The 22,202-nt window shown below is 43.1% G+C and overlaps 1 protein-coding gene across 1 annotated transcript in view; it reads right to left on the minus strand.

The window, feature by feature from the left end:
* The window catches only part of LOC137434146 (protein FAM83D-like), a 91,387-nt gene that overhangs the window by 25,560 nt on the left and 43,625 nt on the right, over window positions 1-22,202 (minus strand). The window contains exon 2 of the mRNA XM_078785735.1: window positions 9,250-9,417. Within this exon, the coding sequence (XP_078641861.1) occupies window positions 9,250-9,417 (168 nt within the window). The remainder of the gene's footprint in view (window positions 1-9,249; window positions 9,418-22,202) is intronic.

A 22,202-nucleotide genomic window follows, 5' to 3' on the forward strand; every position in this document is an offset into this window, starting at 1 on the left:
CCTCAAATCCACCTCTTTCAATTCCCGACTTCATTCCTGAACTTCCTAGTAGTGCCAATTTGTTTTATACCGTGTACCCCTTCCCTCCCTCTTCCTTCCCCTCCTCTCCCAGCCCTCTCCCTTCCACAGATCTTCTGATGTCCCTGTTCTCTACTGTTGTGCTTGTGTGCTTCCCTCTCACTCCCATCTTGTCTCCCCCTCCTTTTATTGTTTTTTGTTTATGTGCCAATATGTGTTTAATGTGCTAGCTCTTACACGAGCCTCGATCTTGTATCCCCCAAAAAATTACAAAAATAAATAAATAAATAAAAACAATTTTAAAAAGCATAGTACACACGTGACCATCACGTTAATAATACATTGGATAAAAAAACAAAAAAAACAAAACAAAACAAATAAGAGCTACCTACATTCAAAGTACACATTCTCAATGCAAAAAAAATAATATCCTCTAGCGCGTGACTTTGTCCCAGCACCTGGTGATGCCGCAGTGCAGCACATGCATATGGAATTGGGAGGGAGCAGTGTACAATAAATTGATTGATTAATTGATTAATTGCGTAATTAAAATAAATAAATGAATAATCGTAAAATAATTAATTTCTTAAACAATTGGTTAGTAACATACCAAAATCACCAGTATTTCATCAGACTCCGTTACCTTTTGAAAATTAATCAAGTAATTAATCAAATAATTAATTGATTCACTGATTAATCAATACATCAAAAAAATCCTTTACAGCCAAAGCACTTTTCACGATTGTGGTAAAATTTCAGCTTCCTAGCTCAAAGGATGGCTGCGATATTGCCCGGAACAAAACAAACAACCGGAGTGAAAACTGAGTACCCCTTTCGGTGCGTGTCATCCCCGGGCCACCTTGGCACCCGGCGATGTCGTTCAGCGCCTGGAGATGGAATAGGAAAGGAGCTGTGTACAATAAATTTGAAGGTTTGCTGCACAAAATACATTCCCACTGTAGATACAGAAATTGTAGTGATCTGTTGTGTGGCCAATTATAGTGTCAATACCTTTCAGCAGAATCAACATCACAGGTCAAAGGTGAGAGGTGAGAGCAGAGGTAGACTAAAGGTTAAGGTCCATCAGCTCAAAAGAACAAGATGGACGCTCTCCGATCCCATTGAAGCGAGTGAAGTGTGTCGTCAACAGATTTCCTTGCTTTTCAAACACGTCCATTCTACAACCATAGCTTTTGGTATTTGTCCTTGTTGGTGACCTTTTCAAAGTTTAACTTCAGCGAAGTGCTACAGACTTCCAATTCCATATCTATTGAACAAAACAAGCACTGCATTTAACGAGCTTGAAGCATCCAACACGAATAAAAAGCAAGTCGTACACAGACATTTGCTTCCACATTCACACTACACCTCCTGTAGCAATAGTGCCTCATGCTCACTGTAAAACACACTGAACGTTCCTTTGCAATACTGAGAGTCCAAGCAATTGAAGTTCCAAACGCAGTTGTCCATGTCACAAGAGCAAATCAATTACAAAGATGGCCAAAAAGATCACATGACCATCTGATTAAAAACCAAAAAAAACTGAGACCCAAATTTTTCGACAGCCCCTTCCCTCAAGTTGACAGCTGTACGAACGCACAAATATCTCACGACCACATACAGCTAGCAAACTTGGGACACGGTGTACACGGACAATATAGTCCATAATCACATGAGGTTAAAACAACGAGAGATTAAAAATACCCACTGTCGACTTGGCTATTCAGGTTAAAAAAAATAAAATATATATATATATAATAAAATGGAAAAAGAGGCAAGAAACTGGGACGGACGTGCTCACACACACCAAGACCTCAAAAGGACTGCCCAGCACCCTGTGCACGTTAATACTGCATACCTAGTGCCATTTGCATCATGACGTACGCAGTCATTGGAAGGCGATGTTAATAAAGCCAGGTGTGTAGTCTCCCTGCAATCTTTAGAAACAGTAAATGGTTGCGGTTGTGCACCTGTACGATGACCAAATGTATCCTGTCCTTTGAGCCTGTTGGCCAGGCAATGGCAAACCATTAATTGTATTCCATCGTCAGAATGATCATGTGGCAAGTATCAGCTGTTCTCGTATCTGAGAATTGTATCAAAACGATCCAGTTCCACATGTATTTTAATGTTGTATCACACACAGAAGTGTTTGTCCACCTGTAGACTCGAAAACAGGCTGATCAGGCTGATCTCCATCAAATTTTGGAAACTTATTGGGGGTAACAAATGTCACACGAGAAAAATGAATTTTCCTCTTCCATTTCCTTAATTTTATTTGTCTCAAACTAATTTTCTTAGTTGTGCATCACCCACCCTTCACCCACCCCTCCCAATTTATCTTTACTGTTATAGTCCATTTATAGCAAGGAACATTGAAAGACAAGCCATGCACATACTACGAAGCTCCTTGTGTGTTTTAAGTTCCATTTATGTACTCCATTTTCTTTTGTTCTCATTGCAGAACAACTTCAACCAAGACACAAATAGCTCAGCGAGGCCCACCAGTTTTTAGCCCCAGTTGGACTTAGTCCAAAAGGGAGCTTATGGATTGGGTCTCGTCTGTCCGTCCGTGCATGCATGCATGCATGCATGCATCCGCACCCATTATCTGAAATGTATGGACCAATTTTGTTAATACTTTGTAAAAAGACAATACGTAATGTTATATATATGCACATCATTTTGTTTCACGATGCAGTCAAAGATGGCTGAGTGGCAGCCATTTTGCTCGTTAAACATGTCCCCAACTATTTCTTGAACATGCATGATCCAATTTTGTTCAAACTTGGAACAAGCATGATACGTGATGGCAAACTGTTCAAAGATGGCCGATTGGTGGCGATTTTAGTTGCAACTAGAACAGCACTCGGTAGAGCGCATACCTTCGTCAGGCTGAACAGTTTATGTTTTGTATCCACTGATAGGCCGGATCTGGATTCGGACCTGAACCAAAATATAATCGGCTTGTTCTCGCCACCTAACCAACTTGTCCACCAAGTTTAGTCATAACTCATCCACAACCTTTTTAAATATCATGCTATATGGTATATCGCTTTTTGCCCCAACCTCTCAATGGTGAAGAATCACTTAAAAATAAAATTATTATCGTATCCGAATTCATATTCAGATCTTCACAAAGATGAAATCAATTTGTCCTCGTCACACATCCAACCTGTCCACCAAGTTTCGTCAAAATCCGTCAATAACATTTTGAGATATCGTGCGATGTATCGGTTTTTTGCCCCATCTCTCAAAGGTGAAGAATCACTTTAAAAATTCTAGTAGCCGGATCCGAATCCGGATCTTCACCAAAATCTAATCATTTTGTCCTTAGCACACAGACTACCTCCACCAAATTTTGTTTGAATCCGTCCACAATTTTGATATAGCTTATTCACAGACAAACAAACAGCCAGGGGTGAAAACATAACCTCATCAACCTTTGGTGGCGGAGATTTAAAAAACCCTAATAGAGCGCGTCCCCAATCATTTCCTGGACATGCAAGGACCGATTATGTTCAAACTTGGCCAAAGACAATAACATGAGAGCATACATATGCAGAAGATATTGTTTTGTAATCAGAGCAAAGATGGCTGGCTGGCTGACTCGCGGCCTTTAACGTCGTACAGTAAAATTACTAAAACGACGGGGGCTATGACATTTTATGTCTTCTTCTTCTTGTCACTAATGCGATTTCGCAATAACGGTTTCCCATTAACGATTTACACAAAAAACGATGCTGGTACAGCTGCAAATTCAAAAATGCCAAAGGGAAAATGTACCCAATTACGAGTGTTTGAGTCAATTTCCAGCTCCACGTGCATTTGCAACAGTGTACAAGATGTCTCAAAGTAAGGTGGGTGAATCACTATGGGGTTAATGCAATGAAACAGGTTTCATTGACATCTAATGGATGGACCATCATAAAACATTGAATAGCAAAGTTGGGGGCACCGAGCTATTTGCATTTTTATTTTGTTTGTTCTGAACAATGACGATCATTCAACGGCTAACTGCATGCGATGGTATTTTGAGAGACTTTTGCAAAGATGGCAATGGCAACACTCACTTGATATTTCAATATCTTAGTTATAAGCTCATCAATGGCAAGGTCGTCGAATGCATTTTCTTCAAGTTGTTTTGCCTTTTCAATCAAAGGCCGAGCTGGAAAGGATGTGTCCCATCAAACATGGCACAGAATGTTAAAATGCTTGTGGACATAGATTTAGCGGCAGCTGACTATTATTACAAGCATTATAAATTGAATTTGAGAAACATCTGTTGTATATACACCATGCGATATCGCTTTGGGCAAAACAAACGAATGCATCACAGACAATGTTATCATGGAAAACGTCAATGTGTCAGAACCAGGAGGAAATAGTGCCTCAAACACTCCATTGACTTTTCCATCTGTGATGGATGGACGTGCAGTGGACTCATCTGTACAGTGAAAAACATTCCATTTCCATCCGACTTTAAGACCACTTGCATCTAAAGAGTATTAACTGGATGATCGTCGAGGACAACAAGCAATACCATTATACTGTACAAGGATATTGGAATAATTCTGCAAAGCAGCCCAAATCCAGTTTGATTTACACCTCTTAGGAATAGCGTTTTTTTAGGGTAGCCTATAATTATAGGATTATGGAGATCATATTGTCTGAGTAGGCAAATGAAACATACACAGTACTAAACTCAACATGACAAAGAATGCAATACGCAAGGTTAATTACCTCCGCCACCAAAGGTGAACAGAGGGTATGTTTTCACCAATGTTTGTGAGCAGGATGTCTCAAAGATTTATGGACAGATTCCAGTAAATAGGGTTGACAGGTTGGGCATCTGTGAAGGATGAAATAATTATATTTTGGTGAATGATGGATCTGGATACAACAATCTTTGAATTTTTCATCTTATTCTTCACAATTGAGAGCCACAAACTGTATATAGGATGATATCTCAAAACGTTATGGATGGATTATGACAAAATGAGGTGGATGAGTTGGATAGGCAAGAAGAAGCAGATTACATTTCGGTTCAAGTCCGAATGCAGATCCGGCCTATCAGTGGGATACAAAATGCAAACTCTGTTTAGCCTGGTAGAGGTGTGATTGCCAAATGCTACCAAGTGCCATTCCAGTTGTCATCTGTTGGGGGAGTGGGGAAGTGGAGGGGAGGAGCATCCATTTTCTCCTCACACTTCCCCAACATATTTGGTGAATGCAATATGTAAACAAGAAAGAGCAGAGATTGCAGACCCTCGCCATGACGTGTTTTTAGTGGTTTTTAAGGCTTTTGTGTTAAAACAAATATGGCGGCCGAACCACATGACCGATGTCATTTTTTCTTTCTCCACCAATTTATACATCGATGATACTCAAGAAATTTCATCTTGATCAGGTGAAGTTTTGTACTTGTCGAATTATGACGTCATAATGGAGGCACCTATGACATCATTAACATATGTTATTCTGCATGGAGAGTTCTTTACAATGAACCATGTCTCAATTTTGTCTATGCAGCACCTTCAGGGATAGAGGTGCAAAGTTTTTCGGTTTTTATAAGATGGCACCCACACCATGTGTCCAATGGCATCATAATCATCATTAAAATAATTATACAGGAGGAGGTGCCGGAAGGGCCGACGGGAGTTGTGGGAGATATGTTGAAGGCAGCAGGAAGTTGGGGTGTGAAGAGAATGACAGAGATCTGTAATCTGGTGGTGAAAAAAGGCTGCATTCCAGTGGATTGGGAACTGAGTACCCTCGTCCCTCTATACAAGGGGAAAGGCGACCCTCTGGAGTGTGGCTCGTACCGAGCGATAAAGTTATTGGAGCATGGAATGAAGGTATTGGAAAGGGTGTTGGAGAGGAGGATAAGGAAGAAGGTGAAGATCGACAAAATGCAGTTTGGATTTATGCCAGGGAGAGGAACGACAGACGCGCTCTTTATTGTGAGGCAGTTGCAGGAGAAGTACATGGAGAAGAGGAAGAAGTTGTTTCTTGGGTTTGTTGATCTGGAGAAAGCATTCGATAGAGTTCCACGCGAAGTATTGACATGGGCATTGAGGAAGTTAGGAGTGGAGGAATGGTTGATCAGAGTAGTGATGGCAATGTACAAAAGAGCACGCACAGCTGTAAGGACGAAGGACGGGAACAGTGGTGAGTTTGAGGTGAAGGTGGGAGTGCATCAGGAGTCGGTACTAAGTCCACTACTATTTGTAGCTGTGATGGAGGTGGAGGTGCTGGCTCAGAACGTAAAGGAGGGTTTACCGTGGGAGTTGTGGTATGCAGATGATCTGGTGTTGATTGCAGAAAGTATGGATGGACTGAAGGAGAAGATGAACAAGTGGAAGGAATGTATGGAGACAAAAGGTCTGAAGGTGAATATCGGAAAGACGAAGGTGATGGCAGGTGGTAAAGCATGTGGTGAGGTGGAAAGAACTGGGAAGTGGCCCTGTGCTGTGTGCAGGAAGGGTGTCGGAGTGAACTCCATTCAAGGTACAATGTGCACTGAGTGGGTTCACCAAAAATGTAGTGGTCTGAGAGGGTCATTAACCAGTGTGGCAGCTACATTCAAATGCAAGGTGTGCACAGAGGGAGCTGCAGATGGAGAAAATGTTGAGTTGGATCTTGGAGACAGCGTGAAGCTGGAAGGTGTGAAAACATTTTGCTACCTCGGAGACATGCTGAATGGAGAAGGTGGATCATACTCGGCAACGGTTGCTAGAGAGATGTGTATGGAAGACGTTTCAGGAACTGAGTGGTGTGCTGATGAGGAGGGGAGTGTCGTTGAAGCTAAAGGGAAAGGTGTATGCTGCATGTGTGAGAAGTGTTATGATTTATGGGAGCGAGACATGGGTAATGAACGTAGAGCAGCAACGAAGGCTGGAAAGGGTGGAAATGCGAATGGTTCGATGGATGTGCGGAGTATCGTTGAGAGAGAGGAAGACAAATGATGAATTGCGAAAGATGATGGGAAAAGAGCCTGTGATTGATGCTGTGAAGAGGAACAGGTTGAGATGGTTTGGTCATGTGTTGAGGAAGGATGAAAGTGACTGGTTGAGAAGAGTGATGGAAATGAATGTAGAAGGAAGTGGAGGACGGGGAAGACCGATAAAGACTTGGCTAAAGATGGTCGAAGAAGAAATGCGGGCAAGGGGGTTAACAAGGAGAGATGCAGAAAATAGGGCAAAATGGAGAAGATTGTCATGTGGACCGCAAGGATAACCCCCGCTCTCACAGGGAAAATGGCCTTAAAATGCATGTTGTTGAGGTGCCTATCATGTAAATTTCCTGTCAATCAGACCAACAGTTGAAGAGAAAATCATATTTATTCTGTGCGGACAAACAAACAGACAGACAAATGAAAAATCAGTCAGAGCGACACTTGGCAAAACAGAACAAAGTAGAATGGCACTCGGTAGAGCATCCTTTTGACCTCAAAAATAATTAGTGGTTGAATTCAGTGACCTGATATGCAAATAGTTTCCAAATTTTAGTTAATCGGATGAAAATTGACAATTTTAGAAATTCGGCCTATGTTGATCTTTTGGCCTATGTTGACCTCAAAAATAGTTGATGGTTGGTTTCAGTAAGCAGACATGCAAACCCTGTTCAGATTTCAAGTGAATCGGATGAAAAGAGGATTTTAGAAATTTGAGAATAGTGGTCGACCTTAGGCCTATGTTGACCTTTTGGCCTATGTTGATATCAAAAATAGTTGGTGGTTGAATTCAGTTCACTGCTATGAAAATCCTATTCAAATTTCAAGCCAATCGGATGAAAATTGAGGATTTTAGAAATTCGGAATGGTTATTGACCTTTGGCCTATGTTAACTTTTTGGCCTATCCTGATCTCAAAAATAGTTAGTGGTTACATTCAATTCGCTGATATGAAAATACCATTCAAATTACAAGTCAATCGGATGAAAATTGAGGATTTAAGAAATCTAAAAAAAAGTGGTTGACCTTTGGCCTATGTTGACCATGTGACCTATGTTGATCTCAAAAATAGTTGGTAGTTGAATTCAGTTCGCCGATATGTAAATCCTATTCAAATTTCAAGTCAATCAGATGAAAATTGAGGATTCTATAAATTAGATTACAAAAATTACATTAATCTATCTATAATTCCAGTAATCTCTGTGTGTGTGTCTGTGTGTGTGTGTGTGTGTGTGTGTGTGTGTGTGTGTGTGTGTGTGTGTGTTTGTCTGTGACCGCTGTTTCTCGACAACTACCGGTCCGATATACTTGAAACTTGCCAGGTATATTGCTGGGGACCCGAGGATGCGCCTTTTCAAGGTTTGAAATTAATCGGAGAAGTAGTTACCGAGCTATGGCGATTTAGCCGTTCGCCGTTCGCTTTGGCTTTGCGAATGGACCAAACCATTTCATGTAAATAGAGGGGGGGGGGGGTTCTGTGGTCGTTGCGAATGGACCAAACCATTTCATGTAAATAGAGGGGGGGGGGGTTCTGTGGTCGTTACTGCCACGTGGTTTCAAAGTTTTTTTTTGTTGTTGTTGTTTGCACGCATGTTTTTTTGCACCCACGTACGGGCACGCCCTAGTCTATCTATAATTCCAGTAATCTCTGTGTGTCTGTCTGTCTGTATGCGACCGCTGTTTCTCGACAACTACCGGTCCGATATACTTGAAACTTGCCAGGTATATTGCTGGGGACCCGAGGATGTGCCTTTTCAAGGTTTGAAATTAATCGGACAAGTGGTTCCCAAGGTATGGTCACCGTACTCGCAAGCCGTTCGCTTTGGCTTTGCGAATGGACCAAACCATTTCATGTAAATAGAGGGGGGGGGGGTTCGCAAGCCGTTCGCTTTGGCTTTGCGAATGGACCAAACCATTTCATGTAAATAGAGGGGGGGGGGGGGGTTCTGTGGTCGTTACTGCCACGTGGTTTCAAAGTTTTTTTTTGTTGTTGTTGTTTGCACGCATGTTTTTTTGCACGCACGTACGGGCAAGCACGTACGTGCGGGCACACCCTAGTTACATTAATTACAAAAGGTAATGCAACCCCAAGCAATTGGACAGGTCCCCAAGACAGATCAATAACAGGAATAGTATTTAATTTCATTGTGAGAATTCTACAGATTATAAAGCTACTACTTTTCCAAGTTCAGGGAATGCTGCAGTAGCTCTTGTGTCTTCAGAAAACTCTAAACCACTAGCATCCCCTGTAGTGTACAACAATGAGGAAAACATTACCATGAGATTGTTGGGAGTGAAGCCAAAATCCTGACATATGTTGCCAAACAGGTGTGCAGATCTTTCATCCAGTACAAGGTACACAGGCACACGGCGAGAGATGGATGCATCGAGCAGGTCTTTGAAAATATCAGGGTCTGTGAACACGTCCATGGCAACAGCTATCACCTGCACACATGGATGAAAGAATTAAGATACAAAATATAAAGTAACATTGCAGAGTCTCGCCAGGGTAAATAGCTATCGGTGGTTCTGACCAGTGAGAACTCACCAACTGAGTGATTGAGTGACCGAGTGACTGAGTGACACACAGTACTGCTACAATAACTTTTGGTATTCCTTGGGAACATGCGAGTCTAATTAAAGTAATCTAATTCCCATATATACACACCAGGGAAAAATCACTTCAAAATGACGGGTGCACAAAACTCACCACAGAAGATTCCAAAACACACAATTATGAATTATGTCCGACAAATTATTTGCCATATATATATATATATAATAGAGTCGAAGAAATGAAACTATCCCTGTGGAGGATTCGCAGTGAGGGGAGCAATTTGTCAATGAAATACACAGTTTGCATTTATACACAGTCACACACAATTACCTCGGACATCATCTTCAAAACAACAAAACAACAAAAATTGGACAAATTACTCATCCCTTTATTATCCCCATGCTTATATATATATATATATATATATTTTAAAAAAAGCACGAGATATTGTAATCGGGTCAATATGTCTGTCCGCCACACTATCCCTTCGTAAACTGTTTTGCAGAAATTCACTAAACATGATAGTTACAACAGCATGGCATGAATGTGCAAGAGCAGTATCATTTTTGACCCCAACCCCTAGTGCGGTGTCAGAAGATCATACACTCAAAAATGCAATTATGGGCACCTTATTCAGTTTTTTTGGTGAAACTTTGTGTGTGCAATAAACCTCCACAAGGAAGAGCTCACCCAGCCAGGCAACCCCCCCCCCCCCCCCCCCCATCACCGTGTGTGTATCTATAAATTATATATATTGTATATGTATATTAATTTTATATATTGTATATAATTAATTGTATACATATATACATATATACATACATACACACACACACACACACACACACACACACACACACACACACACACACACACACACACACACACACACACACACACACACACACACACACACACAAAATTTGCATCATTGCGGTTATTATGCATTCAGGGTTACCCGTGTGCAGATATAAAAATGGATGTGGGAAACGAAACAGCACCGTGGCAATATATATATGGATATATGAATTTATTGGGCGACTATTATTGCCCCATCACCCCGGTCCTGGCATCCAAATTGGACACTATAATTGTATGCATGGTAAGGTTTACAACCTGCCAGCCGTTACAGCATTGCTATAAAGCTCAATAATTATTGAAGTTTGATAATGGGCCTGTTCGTTAAGACTTCTTGCCCATCACCCAAAATCATAACCATGACACCACGCAACAATCCATCAGTCTGGAATGAGCACACAAGTGCCTTGGGCCCATGGAGGCTGTGCAGACTCATTTATTAAACGGAAGCTGTGGTGTCGCACCAGACATTTGACCAATTGCGTTCATTTCATGGTGCCCCTAAAGGAAGTGATCAGCTATGAAACAAGACTTGGATCAATGAAAGGCCATGGAAGTTGGATCCTGAGGGATAAACACGAGCCCTGATAGCATGATAAATAACTGCAAAACAGAAGCAGTACTTCCCGCTGGCATTTTACATTTAAGAGATAACTAAAATATATATATATACTGTATATATATATATATATGATGCATATTGCAGATGCCAAACAAACCATAGGCCTAAATGCACAAAACCAATATTTCCATAGGAAATGGTTATATGCTTTTAATTGATAGACTGGTATAAGAGCATAAATCCTGTTAAATGTTCCGATCTGAAAAACTTGTGTATAGACACATCATGCAAGATTCACATCCTCCAATTAAATACTGTACACCATGACCAACACATCAAAGACACCTCTCACAACAATTATTTTTTCTAATTTCCAGCGATACCAACTGCAAAGTTTTGTCCAGGTACTGGTGGCTTAGTCACATGCACCACCTGCTTACCGGTCTGCATGACTAAGTTGCAGGGTGGCGGTTATGCCGCTGACGTGGTCTCACAGGAAATTCATGGGGCAGCAAACATATATACAGTGTGTGTGTGTGTGTATGGATGGATGTATATATGTACAGTCACGTGAAAAAGTAAGTAAACCGCATGTAAAGTTTTGACTTTTTCAACATATTTCAACATACAGCTATTTGATCTTCATTTCAACAATATTGACAGATAAAGGTGATATAATATAACAAATATCATGAAACATTTACATTTTGTAGTCCATTGTATAATTTAAATAAACATAAATGCAAATTTCACATGTGGAAAAAGTAAGTACACCCCTACATTTATCACTACTTCAAAGACCTAAAATTAGAATCAGGTGCACCAGCTCAGGTGCAAATGATTAGAACATCGTTAGAAAGGAACTTGGAGGAACCTGTCTTATTTCAACCTCAGACATTTAGTTTGGTTTGCTCTTTGTTGTTGAAGTTCACATTGAAGTTGTTGAAGTTGAAGAATCTAACTTCCGGTCCCTCGAGCGACGGGGCTTGCTTCGATCTCTCCACGGCATCAAAGTTTGAGTGTTTTCCCGTTCGTTTCTTTGTCAAATTTCCGCTGCGTATTTTGTTGTGTATGTGTTATTGTGCGTTTCTATTTGGTTTTGGTTTTGTAGTTGTTGCAAATTTGTGTGTAATTAGTCGTTTCTTTGTTCGCGCCTCGTGCACCTGGTGCGGCCTGGTGTCTCGTGCGGCCTCCTCGTCTCGACTTGTGCCCCGCCCCCTATATCTCATTTTTCTTTCACCTCTGCTCCTGCTTTCTCAAATCCACGTTCTCACTTAGAGACTTTTCCCAGATTGTTTTCATGGTTTTGTTTAAATATTATTTAAATATGTTTAAACCGCAGCCGTGATGCTGACGGCGCTCCCCCCCCCCCCCCCCCCCAGAATTTCCATGTTTTAAACGTTTCCCAGTGTGTACCCTGGATAAAAATAGGTACGCCGTATCCCTGCGTGTCGTAAGAGGCGACTAAGAGGGTTGGCGTCAGGAAGGGCATCCAGCCATAAAAACATTGCCTCAAAAAGAGAACCATGGTGGTGAAAGAAGGCCGCATTCCAGTGGATTGGGAACTGAGTACCCTCGTCCCTCTATACAAGGGGAAAGGTGACCCTCTGGAGTGTGGCTCGTACCGAGCGATAAAGTTATTGGAGCATGGAATGAAGGTATTGGAAAGGGTGTTGGAGAGGAGGATAAGGAAGAAAGTGAAGATCGACGAAATGCAGTTTGGATTTATGCCAGGAAGAGGAACGACAGACGCGCTTTTCATTGTGAGGCAGTTGCAGGAGAAGTACATGGAGAAGAGGAAGAAGTTGTTTCTTGGGTTTGTTGATCTGGAGAAAGCATTCGATCGGGTTCCACGCAAAGTATTGACATGGGCATTGAGGAAGTTAGGAGTGGAGGAATGGTTGATCAGAGTAGTGATGGCAATGTACAAAAGAGCGCGCACAGCTGTAAGGACGAAGGACGGGAACAGTGGTGAGTTTGAGGTGAAGGTGGGAGTGCATCAGGGGTCGGTACTAAGTCCACTACTATTTGTAGCTGTGATGGAGGTGCTGGCTCAGAACGTAAAGGAGGGTTTACCGTGGGAGTTGTTGTATGCAGATGATCTGGTGTTGATTGCGGAAAGTATGGATGGACTGAAGGAAAAGATGAACACGTGGAAGGAATGTATGGAGACAAAAGGTCTGAAGGTGAATATCGGAAAGACGAAGGTGATGGCAAGTGGTAAAGCATGTGGTGAGGTGGAAAGAACTGGGAAGTGGCCCTGTGCTGTGTGTAGGAAGGGTGTCGGAGTGAACTCCATTCAGTGTACAATGTGCGCTGAGTGGGTTCATCAAAAATGTAGTGGTCTGAGAGGGTCGTTAACCAGTGTGGCAGCTACATTCAAATGTAAGGTGTGCACAGAGGGAGCTGCAGATGGAGGAAATGTTGAGTTGGATCTTGGAGACGGCGTGAAGCTGGAAGGTGTGAAAACATTTTGCTACCTCGGAGACATGCTGAATGGAGAAGGTGGATCAGACTCGGCAACGGTTGCTCGAGTGAGATGTGCATGGAAGAAGTTTCGGGAATTGAGTGGCGCGCTGATGATGAGGGGAGTGTCGTTGAAGCTGAAGGGAAAGGTGTATGCTGCATGTGTGAGAAGTGTTATGATTTATGGGAGCGAGACATGGGTAATGAACGTAGAGCAGCAATGAAGGTTGGAAAGGGTGGAAATGCGAATGGTTCGACGGATGTGCGGAGTATCGTTGAGAGAGAGGAAGACAAATGATGAATTGCGAAAGATGATGGGAATAGAGCCTGTGATTGATGCTGTGAAGAGGAACAGGTTGAGATGGTTTGGTCATGTGTTGAGGAAGGATGAAAGTGACTGGTTGAGAAGAGTGATGGAAATGAATGTAGAAGGAAGTAGAAGACGGGGAAGACCGAGAAAGACTTGGCTAAAGATGGTGGAAGAAGAAATGCGGGCAAGGGGGTTAACAAGGAGAGATGCAGAAAATAGGGCAAAATGGAGAAGATTGTCATGGGGACCGCAAGGCTAACCCCCGCTCTAGCAGGGGAAATGGCCTTTAAAATGCATGTTGTGTGTTGTTGTTGTTTGTTGTTGAAGTGTGCGGCATCATCATGCCTAGATCAAAAGAGCTCTCTGAGGCCTTCAGAAGGAAGGTTATAGATGCCTACGAGTCTGGGAAGGGATTTAAAACGATCTCCAAACAATTTGAAATCAATCATTCGACTGTCTGGAAGATCATCTACAAGTGGAGAAGATTCCAAACAACTGCCAACTTGTTCAGGCCAGGCCGCCCCAGCAAGTTCAGCTCGAGAGTAGACCGCAAGATGCTGAAAGAAGTCTCTAAGAACCCCAAAATGTCATCACGGGACCTACAGGTAGCTCTTGCCACTGTTGATGTCAAAGTAGATAAGTCTACCATTAAAAAGAGGCTGCACAAATTTGATCTACATGGGAGGTGTGCCAGGAGGAAACCTTTGCTGTCCAGAAAGAACATCAGGGCAAGACTAAAGTTTGCCAATGAACACCTAGGCAAAGACCAGCACTTCTGGAACAATGTGCTCTGGACAGATGAGTCAAAGGTAGAGCTATTTGGCCACAGTACCAGAAGACATGTTTGGCGAAAACCAAAGACAGCATTTGACCACAAGAACCTGATACCAACTGTAAAGCATGGTGGTGGAAATATTATGGTTTGGGGCAGCTTTGCTGCATCAGGGCCTGGGCAGCTCACAATCATAGAATCCACTATGAATTATTCATTGTACCAGAGGGTGCTTGAGGATAATTTGAGGCCATCTGTTGGAAAGTTGAAGCTCAACCGAAGGTGGACCTTGCAACATGACAATGACCCTAAACATACCAGTAAATCCACAAAGGAATGGCTGAAAAGAAAGAAATGGAGGGTTCTGGAATGGCCAAGTCAAAGCCCGGATCTAAATCCCATCGAGATGTTGTGGGGGGAATTGAAATGAGCTGTGCATGCAAGAAACCCCTCAAACATTGCACAGCTGAAAGAATTCTGGATGGAGGAGTGGGTAGAAATTTCTCCCAGTCGATGTCAGAGACTGGTAGACAGTTGTAAGAAACGCCTACTTGAGGTTGTTTCTGCCAAAGGGGGCAATACCACATGTTAGAGCCAAGGGTGTACTTACTTTTTCCACAAGCGAAATTTGCATTTATTTTAATTATACAAGGGACTACAAAATGTAAATGTTTCATGATATTTGTTATATTATATCACCTTTATCTATCAATATTGTTGAAATGAAGATCAAATAGCTGTATGTTGAAATATGTTGAAAAAGTCAAAACTTTACATGGGGTGTACTTACTTTTTAACGTGACTGTAACCCCGATATAACGAACTGCTCGGGAGACATTAAAAAAAGTTCGTTATTTTGAAGTGTTCGTAATACTGAATAACGTAAGAATCACCATACTATCACACCTATTCATATGCAAAACAACAAACTCTTTGTATTGTTCATTCATGTACATTTTATTGTTCGATTGTACGAATAAAAAACTTTAAAAAAGCATTGCTGTTGTGTCATTGTTCAAGTACATGTACATGTTCAAGTACATACATAAAATTTTCAAGTACATGTAATATTCACCGAATGTTCAATTTACTGCGTGAAGAAACTGGTAATCTTGGATTGTTTACTCTTGGAGGTGGCGTTTTATTTGCGTGCATAAGATAATAGCTGACGGAGCTGTAAAACTTTAATGTTGTCGATTGGTTGCCCTTCAAACCAGGAAAGTGCTGTTTCAAGTCCGGCAATTACATCAGATGTTGCTGGAACTTCTTGTGGTTCATTGGTGTCATCAGAGTCACTTTCGATGTCACACTGCAGTGTTGTTTCATGAACGGGGGCGATAATTTCTTCATCGGTCATCGAAATGGTCACGGGAACGTCTTCATCAACGTCCACCCATAATCTTGCAAGATTATCCAAATCTTCGCCATTAACTTCAGCAATGTGCTGTAAATCTCTGGCAATTTCCGATAAAAGGACATAGTCACTCTCATCAAACTCAGGATCGGTGTTTTCTTCATTGGCTGCGTCATCAACAGGATAAATGGCGGCACCGAGTGATTTCTTCCAGCACTTGTTGACCGTTGGCGGCGCTATATCAGCCCAGGCTTCTCCAGTGACATAACTGGTCTCTTTGGTCATACCCCAATCTCTTAGGAATGCCGTATTCTCTGGAAAGGTTTGCTGCTTTCTCACCAAGACTGAGATGATCAATGATACGGAGCTTGTCTTCAACTGACAAGATCTTGCGTTTACGGGGCGGTGTAGCCATATTGATTTGCCTTACGTTAAACAATAGAATCTCATTAAATATGCGGGGGACAGGAAGTTCGTTCGTTATATCCGGAAGTTCATAATACTGGTGTTCGTTATAGCGGGGTTCCAGTGTGTGTGTGTGTGTGTGTGTGTGTGTGTGTGTGTGTGTGTGTGTGTGTGTGTGTGTGTATGTATGTATGTATATATGTATATATGTATATATATATATATATATATATATATATATTTATATATATATATATATATATATATATATATACATATATATTGTTGTGGATCTGCCGCTGGCCTTCTTCCCTTACCAAGGGGGGATTAGTCCCCTTGTCTTAACTGACCTGGCGCGACCCGAGACCTATTACGTCCCTTCCGGACAGGGCTAAATCGGGTTTCAGGACCAAATTTGCTGTTACCTAAGTACTAGCGCTGCCCTGAAGCGAGGAAATAAGCCTCGCACGAACCACGTGTGTTGGCGATACGCCGAGCGGTTGCGTACACGTGATCCGCGCCGTTATAGATGGTGGAACCCGATTCAAGCGGTTCTATTCGTACCACGCTTAGCCAATGGAGAAATCATGGGAACGATCGAATCAGAAGGAAGAACAGAATTTATTTACACAATACAAGGATTGGTAGAAGGAAAGGGACACAGAGCAGCCTTTTACAGTCTTGCTTAATACCCCTGGACAAACGGGCCCATCTCATACACACACACTCACATGGGGATTGCTGATGGGCAGGATGATGTTCACCAGTGCGTCCAGGGATGGCTCTCGTGCAGCTCTCTCCGGTCCCCGGCGCGTCCCGTGAAGATGGAGGCAGGAGAAAGCAGGAGCTTGTAGCGTGTCGCCTGAACAATCGGGTTATCTCGGGGCGCACGGTAGAGGGCGGACTTTGGCGCGACTGGCGGTTCTTCACTCGCTTATTCACTCGCGGTTATGGCCGCGTTCACTGGCATGGCCGAAATGCGCTATCTTCGTTACCGGCGTGTCTGGCTGCGCCCGCGTACATGTACGGCCAACGCCTCTTCCTCTATCCCCTGGCATGCACGTTCTATTGTGAGGGTCAAAGTTCAACAACGGCGAGTGATGCAAATTCTCTGGCACAGTCCTTTCTCCTCAAGTCCTATCGCGCCACTGGTGCAAGTCCTTTCGGAGGCTTTTCGTATGGGCTTATATAGACCCGCCCCGCGAACCTTCTGGAACTCACCAGACTCTCTTCACCACGCCCTCTCACGCCATTCCGCTCGAGCTCCGATTGGCTGGTGGCTCTTACCGTCCCCCCACGCCGCTCACCCCGACCCCGCTCCCCTCCTTCACCTTCCGAGGCCCACCTCGTGTTAACTCGACTAGGGGACAGCCAAATGTGACGCTGGATGGATTGCGCACATAGAGGTAGAATGGAGGTTGGAGCAAAATGACTGGGGGCCTATTCTCCTGTCTTTACACAACGCAGGTACTAACAGGGGAAATGGCCTATTCTTACACATACCAAGACATAACTATACTACAAATGGGCCTATATGTTGCTCGTGTGACTAACTATGGGGGGCAAATGCTGTGCTATTGTGCACGGTTCGCTCTGTTGTCCCCACCAAATGCTTCAAAATGTTTGCCAAAAACTTGGATAGATCATATGACGGACCATTAATACAGGAAACGATTAACCGTAGCGGAAATCCCTCTTTGTGCACTTTCGGTAGCCCATAGGCCCTGGGAGCCACTCCCTTACTGCTGTACAGACGTTTGTATGCCGCAGCTGATAGTCTTCCAGTCGCTTTTATTCTGGCAAGCATTGAGATTAACCTTCGTAAAGGTTAAACCTTTATTTAAGGTTAAACCTTTATTTAAGGTTTAACCTTTACGTTTAACCTTTATTTAAGGTCTGTCATATGCTCTATCCAAGTTTTTGGCAAACATTTTGAAGCATTTGGTGGGGGACAACAGAGCGAACCGTGCACAATAGCACAGATGGTCCACCTCACTCCTCACTCATTTGCTGAAAGAGTGAAACAGCTCACCATCGAAGCACACGAGACCATGGTTTCATTTGATGTTGTCTTTATTTACCAACGTGCCCATAGCCCTGGCCATTGAGGTGGCAAACCGGCGTTTGATGGAAGATGATCGATGGAAAGAGACTGTGGGAGCTTTAAGCCCGATGGACGTGTGTGACATGCTTTCTACCTGCCTCTCTTCCACCTACTTTGTATTTAATGAGGTATATTACAAGCAGGTTTATGGCACCGCTATGGGTTCCCCGGTATCGGCTGTGATTGCTAACATGGTGATGGAGGATTTGGAGGAACGCACCATTCCAGCCCTGTTTGTGCGACCACGTGTTTGGTTCCGGTACGTGGATGACACATTTGTCATCTGTCACTCTGATGAGGTGGGCATCATACATGAGGCCATAAATAAAATTTTCCTCCATTAATTTCACCATTGAAGAGGAGAAAAATGGAGCCCTTCCCTTCCTGGATACACATAACAAGGGATCCCAAGGAGCCTTAAATGTAACGGTGTGCAGAAAACCAACACACACTGATCGCTACCTTGATTTCAATTCTTGACATCCAATGGAACACAAAAGATCGGTGGTGCACACCCTCTCAAAAAGAGCACGTGAGTTACCATCTACCTTTGAAGACAAGATGAGTGAGGTGGACCATCTTCAAAATGTGTTGAGGGCAAATGGTTATCCTGATAGCTTGCTACCCAACAGGAAAACGATAAGGGCTTCCCCACACAACAGGCTGAGACTGAGAGAACAACCAAAGCGTTTGTGTGTTCTGCCTTTTGTACCGGGGGTTTCACAGAGGGTCGGCAGAATTTTGAAATCGGCAGGAGTGAGGGTTAGCTTCAAACCGGGTTTCACCCTCCGCCAAGCTCTTATGAGGGTCAAGGACAAGCTTCTGAGGAAGGATAGGTCAGGGGTGGTATACGTAGTGCCCTGTGGTTGTGGAGCTGAGTATGTGGGTGAAACCGGGAGTACCTTAGGTCAACGTATTGCTGAACACCAAAAAGCATTTGAATGTAATTATCCCAGCAGATCTGCTATTGCCAAACACGGCCTTAAAGAAGGCCACACACCTTTATGGGATAGGGTTAATATTTTGGGTTCCACACCCAACAGAAACAGAAGACGTGTTTTGGAGGCTTGGCACACAGAAGAAACTGTTACCTCGATAACACAAGAGGTAGTTGACTTGCTAGTAGCGTTTGACCCACTATTGTGTAAACGAAGCAGGCATTCCATACTTTGAACAACGAGTCCACATATGTCACACAAGGTTTTTATTCGGACAATTTGCCCCCTTCCCCTACCCCCGCCGCCCCCAAACCACCCCTATCCGAAACCTCCCCCCCTCTGCTTCCGCCCCCCTCCGGTTCCCCCCCCCCCCCATTTTTATCCCCCCTATTCCCCCCCCCTTCCCACATTCCCCTTGACCACACAGGGCCACATGTGATGTTCTTGATATTATGGCAATTATATTTTATCTTAAAGATTTTTGCTTTAATATATTTACAGTTTTAATTTAATTTACAATTTAATTATTTACAAGTTTAACCTTTAATTAAATGTAATGATTGTTCATCGATTTTCTAAACACTTGAGTTATAATCGAGCATTGCTTACAGGATTATTTTGAACCGTTAATATGCGGTTGATTTTTGAATTTGGTCAGTAACGTCAGTTCACGAGAGCGGTGTGATACGGTTTAATTGGCTGTCCAGCTTTGCCCACCCCACTTTGCATATACCCCGCCCACTTTGCATATAATGGGGATGTTGAGATGATTTTATCACTCTTGAGGAAGATTAACAGAGGCGTGTGGCTTTGTCACATGTTGTTAATCGAAACGTTGTCATTGTTTGTTCAATTAAAGGTTGGAGATCTTACCATGGAGTCATTTGGATTTACTCCCAACCGCAAATCTTTGCGTATATATATATATATATATATATATATATATATATATATATATATATATTGTTGCGGATCTCTCAGTCAGCCCTTTTTCCCCTTACCAAGGGGGGATTAATCCCCTTGTCTGCGACTGACCGACGTAAGTCCTGAAGCTGCCCAGCTCCCTCCAGAGGCAGCTGTGGGATCACAGGGCGGGAAGGATGCGGGTCCGGTTGGTGTGATCGCGTGGCTCGAGGTGAGCAACCGCCGACCCTCCTCAAGCGTGTTCGCACGGCGGCGTTGCTTCGCGGCCGCAACTGCCATCAAAGCTCAAAGCTGCGGTGGACTCAAAGCTGCGGTGGTCTCAAAGCTGCGGTGGTCTCAAAGCTCATGTGTGTTTCATCTGCCGCATCTCCCGCATCTGACTCTGCAGTCCTTCCCGCATCTCCCGCATCTGACCCCGCAGTCCTTCCCGCATCTCCTTTTTATGAGTCGCGTCGCGATCCAACCGCCGGCCTGTTGGAAACGCCCATCGGTGAGCTCGCCTCGGCCTTGATTGGTCGCGAGGGCTCACCGATCCTACCCCTTGAGGAGGTGTTGGCAAAGCCACACCTTGTTCCTGGTGCTTTGCTGACTCCTCCCACCTTCTGCTCCGAGATGACCTCGTGTGCAATGGAGTCTTGGGGTGAAGGTGATGCCAATAACCCCACCCAAAGTTACTGGCACTTTGAAGATGCCATGGGGGTGTCGGAGGGATCCTATCTTATTTCAATTCGGTGCAATGCAGTGTCAATTAATGGGAGACAGAGCCTTATACTGACATAGAATAAAGAAATAACTATAGAAAGGTTCTATCAACGTGGCCTACATGCTTGTATATGGACTAGCTATGGTGCACTCATTTCAATTAACAGCCAATTAAAGGGGAAATGTACATAGGAAATTTTAATACTAAATTTACAAAGTGAAGGTTCTAAAAACCGTAACAATATATATATATGGATTGTTAAACATGTACCAAGATGTGCTTGGAGCCTTAGTGTCAAGCATCTATCCAACACTTATGCTTGTGAACAATTATTCACCCCTGTTTTCACATTAGAGGAAGGACTGTGTGAAATCACACAGAGAACTTTCCAGAAGCACTGCAAAGCACAAATTGTCAATGAATTTCAACCTTCTACAGTGAAAGGCACTTGATTGGATGGCTGACAGATCAGCTGCCCTCAGGCCTGTAAAATTGGAGCTTTTTAGCCTCAACTTATAGTTGAATGATGGGGTATGGACCTGGAGACCAAATGGTTTCTCAAAAAACAAAAACAAAATTCAAACAGAATTTCATTTCTTGGTTGGAATAAAATAAAACTAGAGCTTCCAGGGAAGCAGAACTCAACTGAACTGACTGGACAACTTTAAAGTAGGTCAGTTGTCTGTACTAGATTTGACTTGAATGAAAAGCCAACAACCTTGTGTAATAATTTTAAGGTCCTTGTATCCTTATACTTGTATATGCCGGCCTATGGCGGCCATTTTGTGACAGATCGGGTTGACATGCGATAGCAACCTACCTTGTGTGGTAAGAGTCTCACACACCAAGTTTGATCAAAATCCATAAATATTTGTGGACGTTGGAGTCTTAACGTCGTTTCGGAGCTGAAAACAATATGGCGGCCTATGGCGGCCATTTTGTGATGGATCGGGTTGGAATGCAATAGCAACCTACCTTGCGTGGTAAGGGTTAAACATTCTAAGTTTGATCAAAATCTGTTAATATTTGTGGATGCTAGTGTTAATGTCGTTTTGATGACCAAAAACAAAATGGTCGCCTAAGTCCGCCATTTTCAACAGATCGGGCTGAAATGTAATACCAACCTGGTCCTTGGGGTAAGGATGCTGCATGTCAAGTTTGATCAGAATCGGTTGATATTTGTGGACGCTGGAGTGTTAACGTTGAAAAGTTAACGGACGACAGACGACAGACGACGACGACAACAGACGACGACGGACGGTTCAGTATGTGATGAA

This window comes from Myxine glutinosa, chromosome 10 (genome assembly GCF_964187855.1).
Source record: "Myxine glutinosa chromosome 10, kmMyxGlut1.1, whole genome shotgun sequence".
NCBI lineage: Eukaryota > Metazoa > Chordata > Myxini > Myxiniformes > Myxinidae > Myxine > Myxine glutinosa.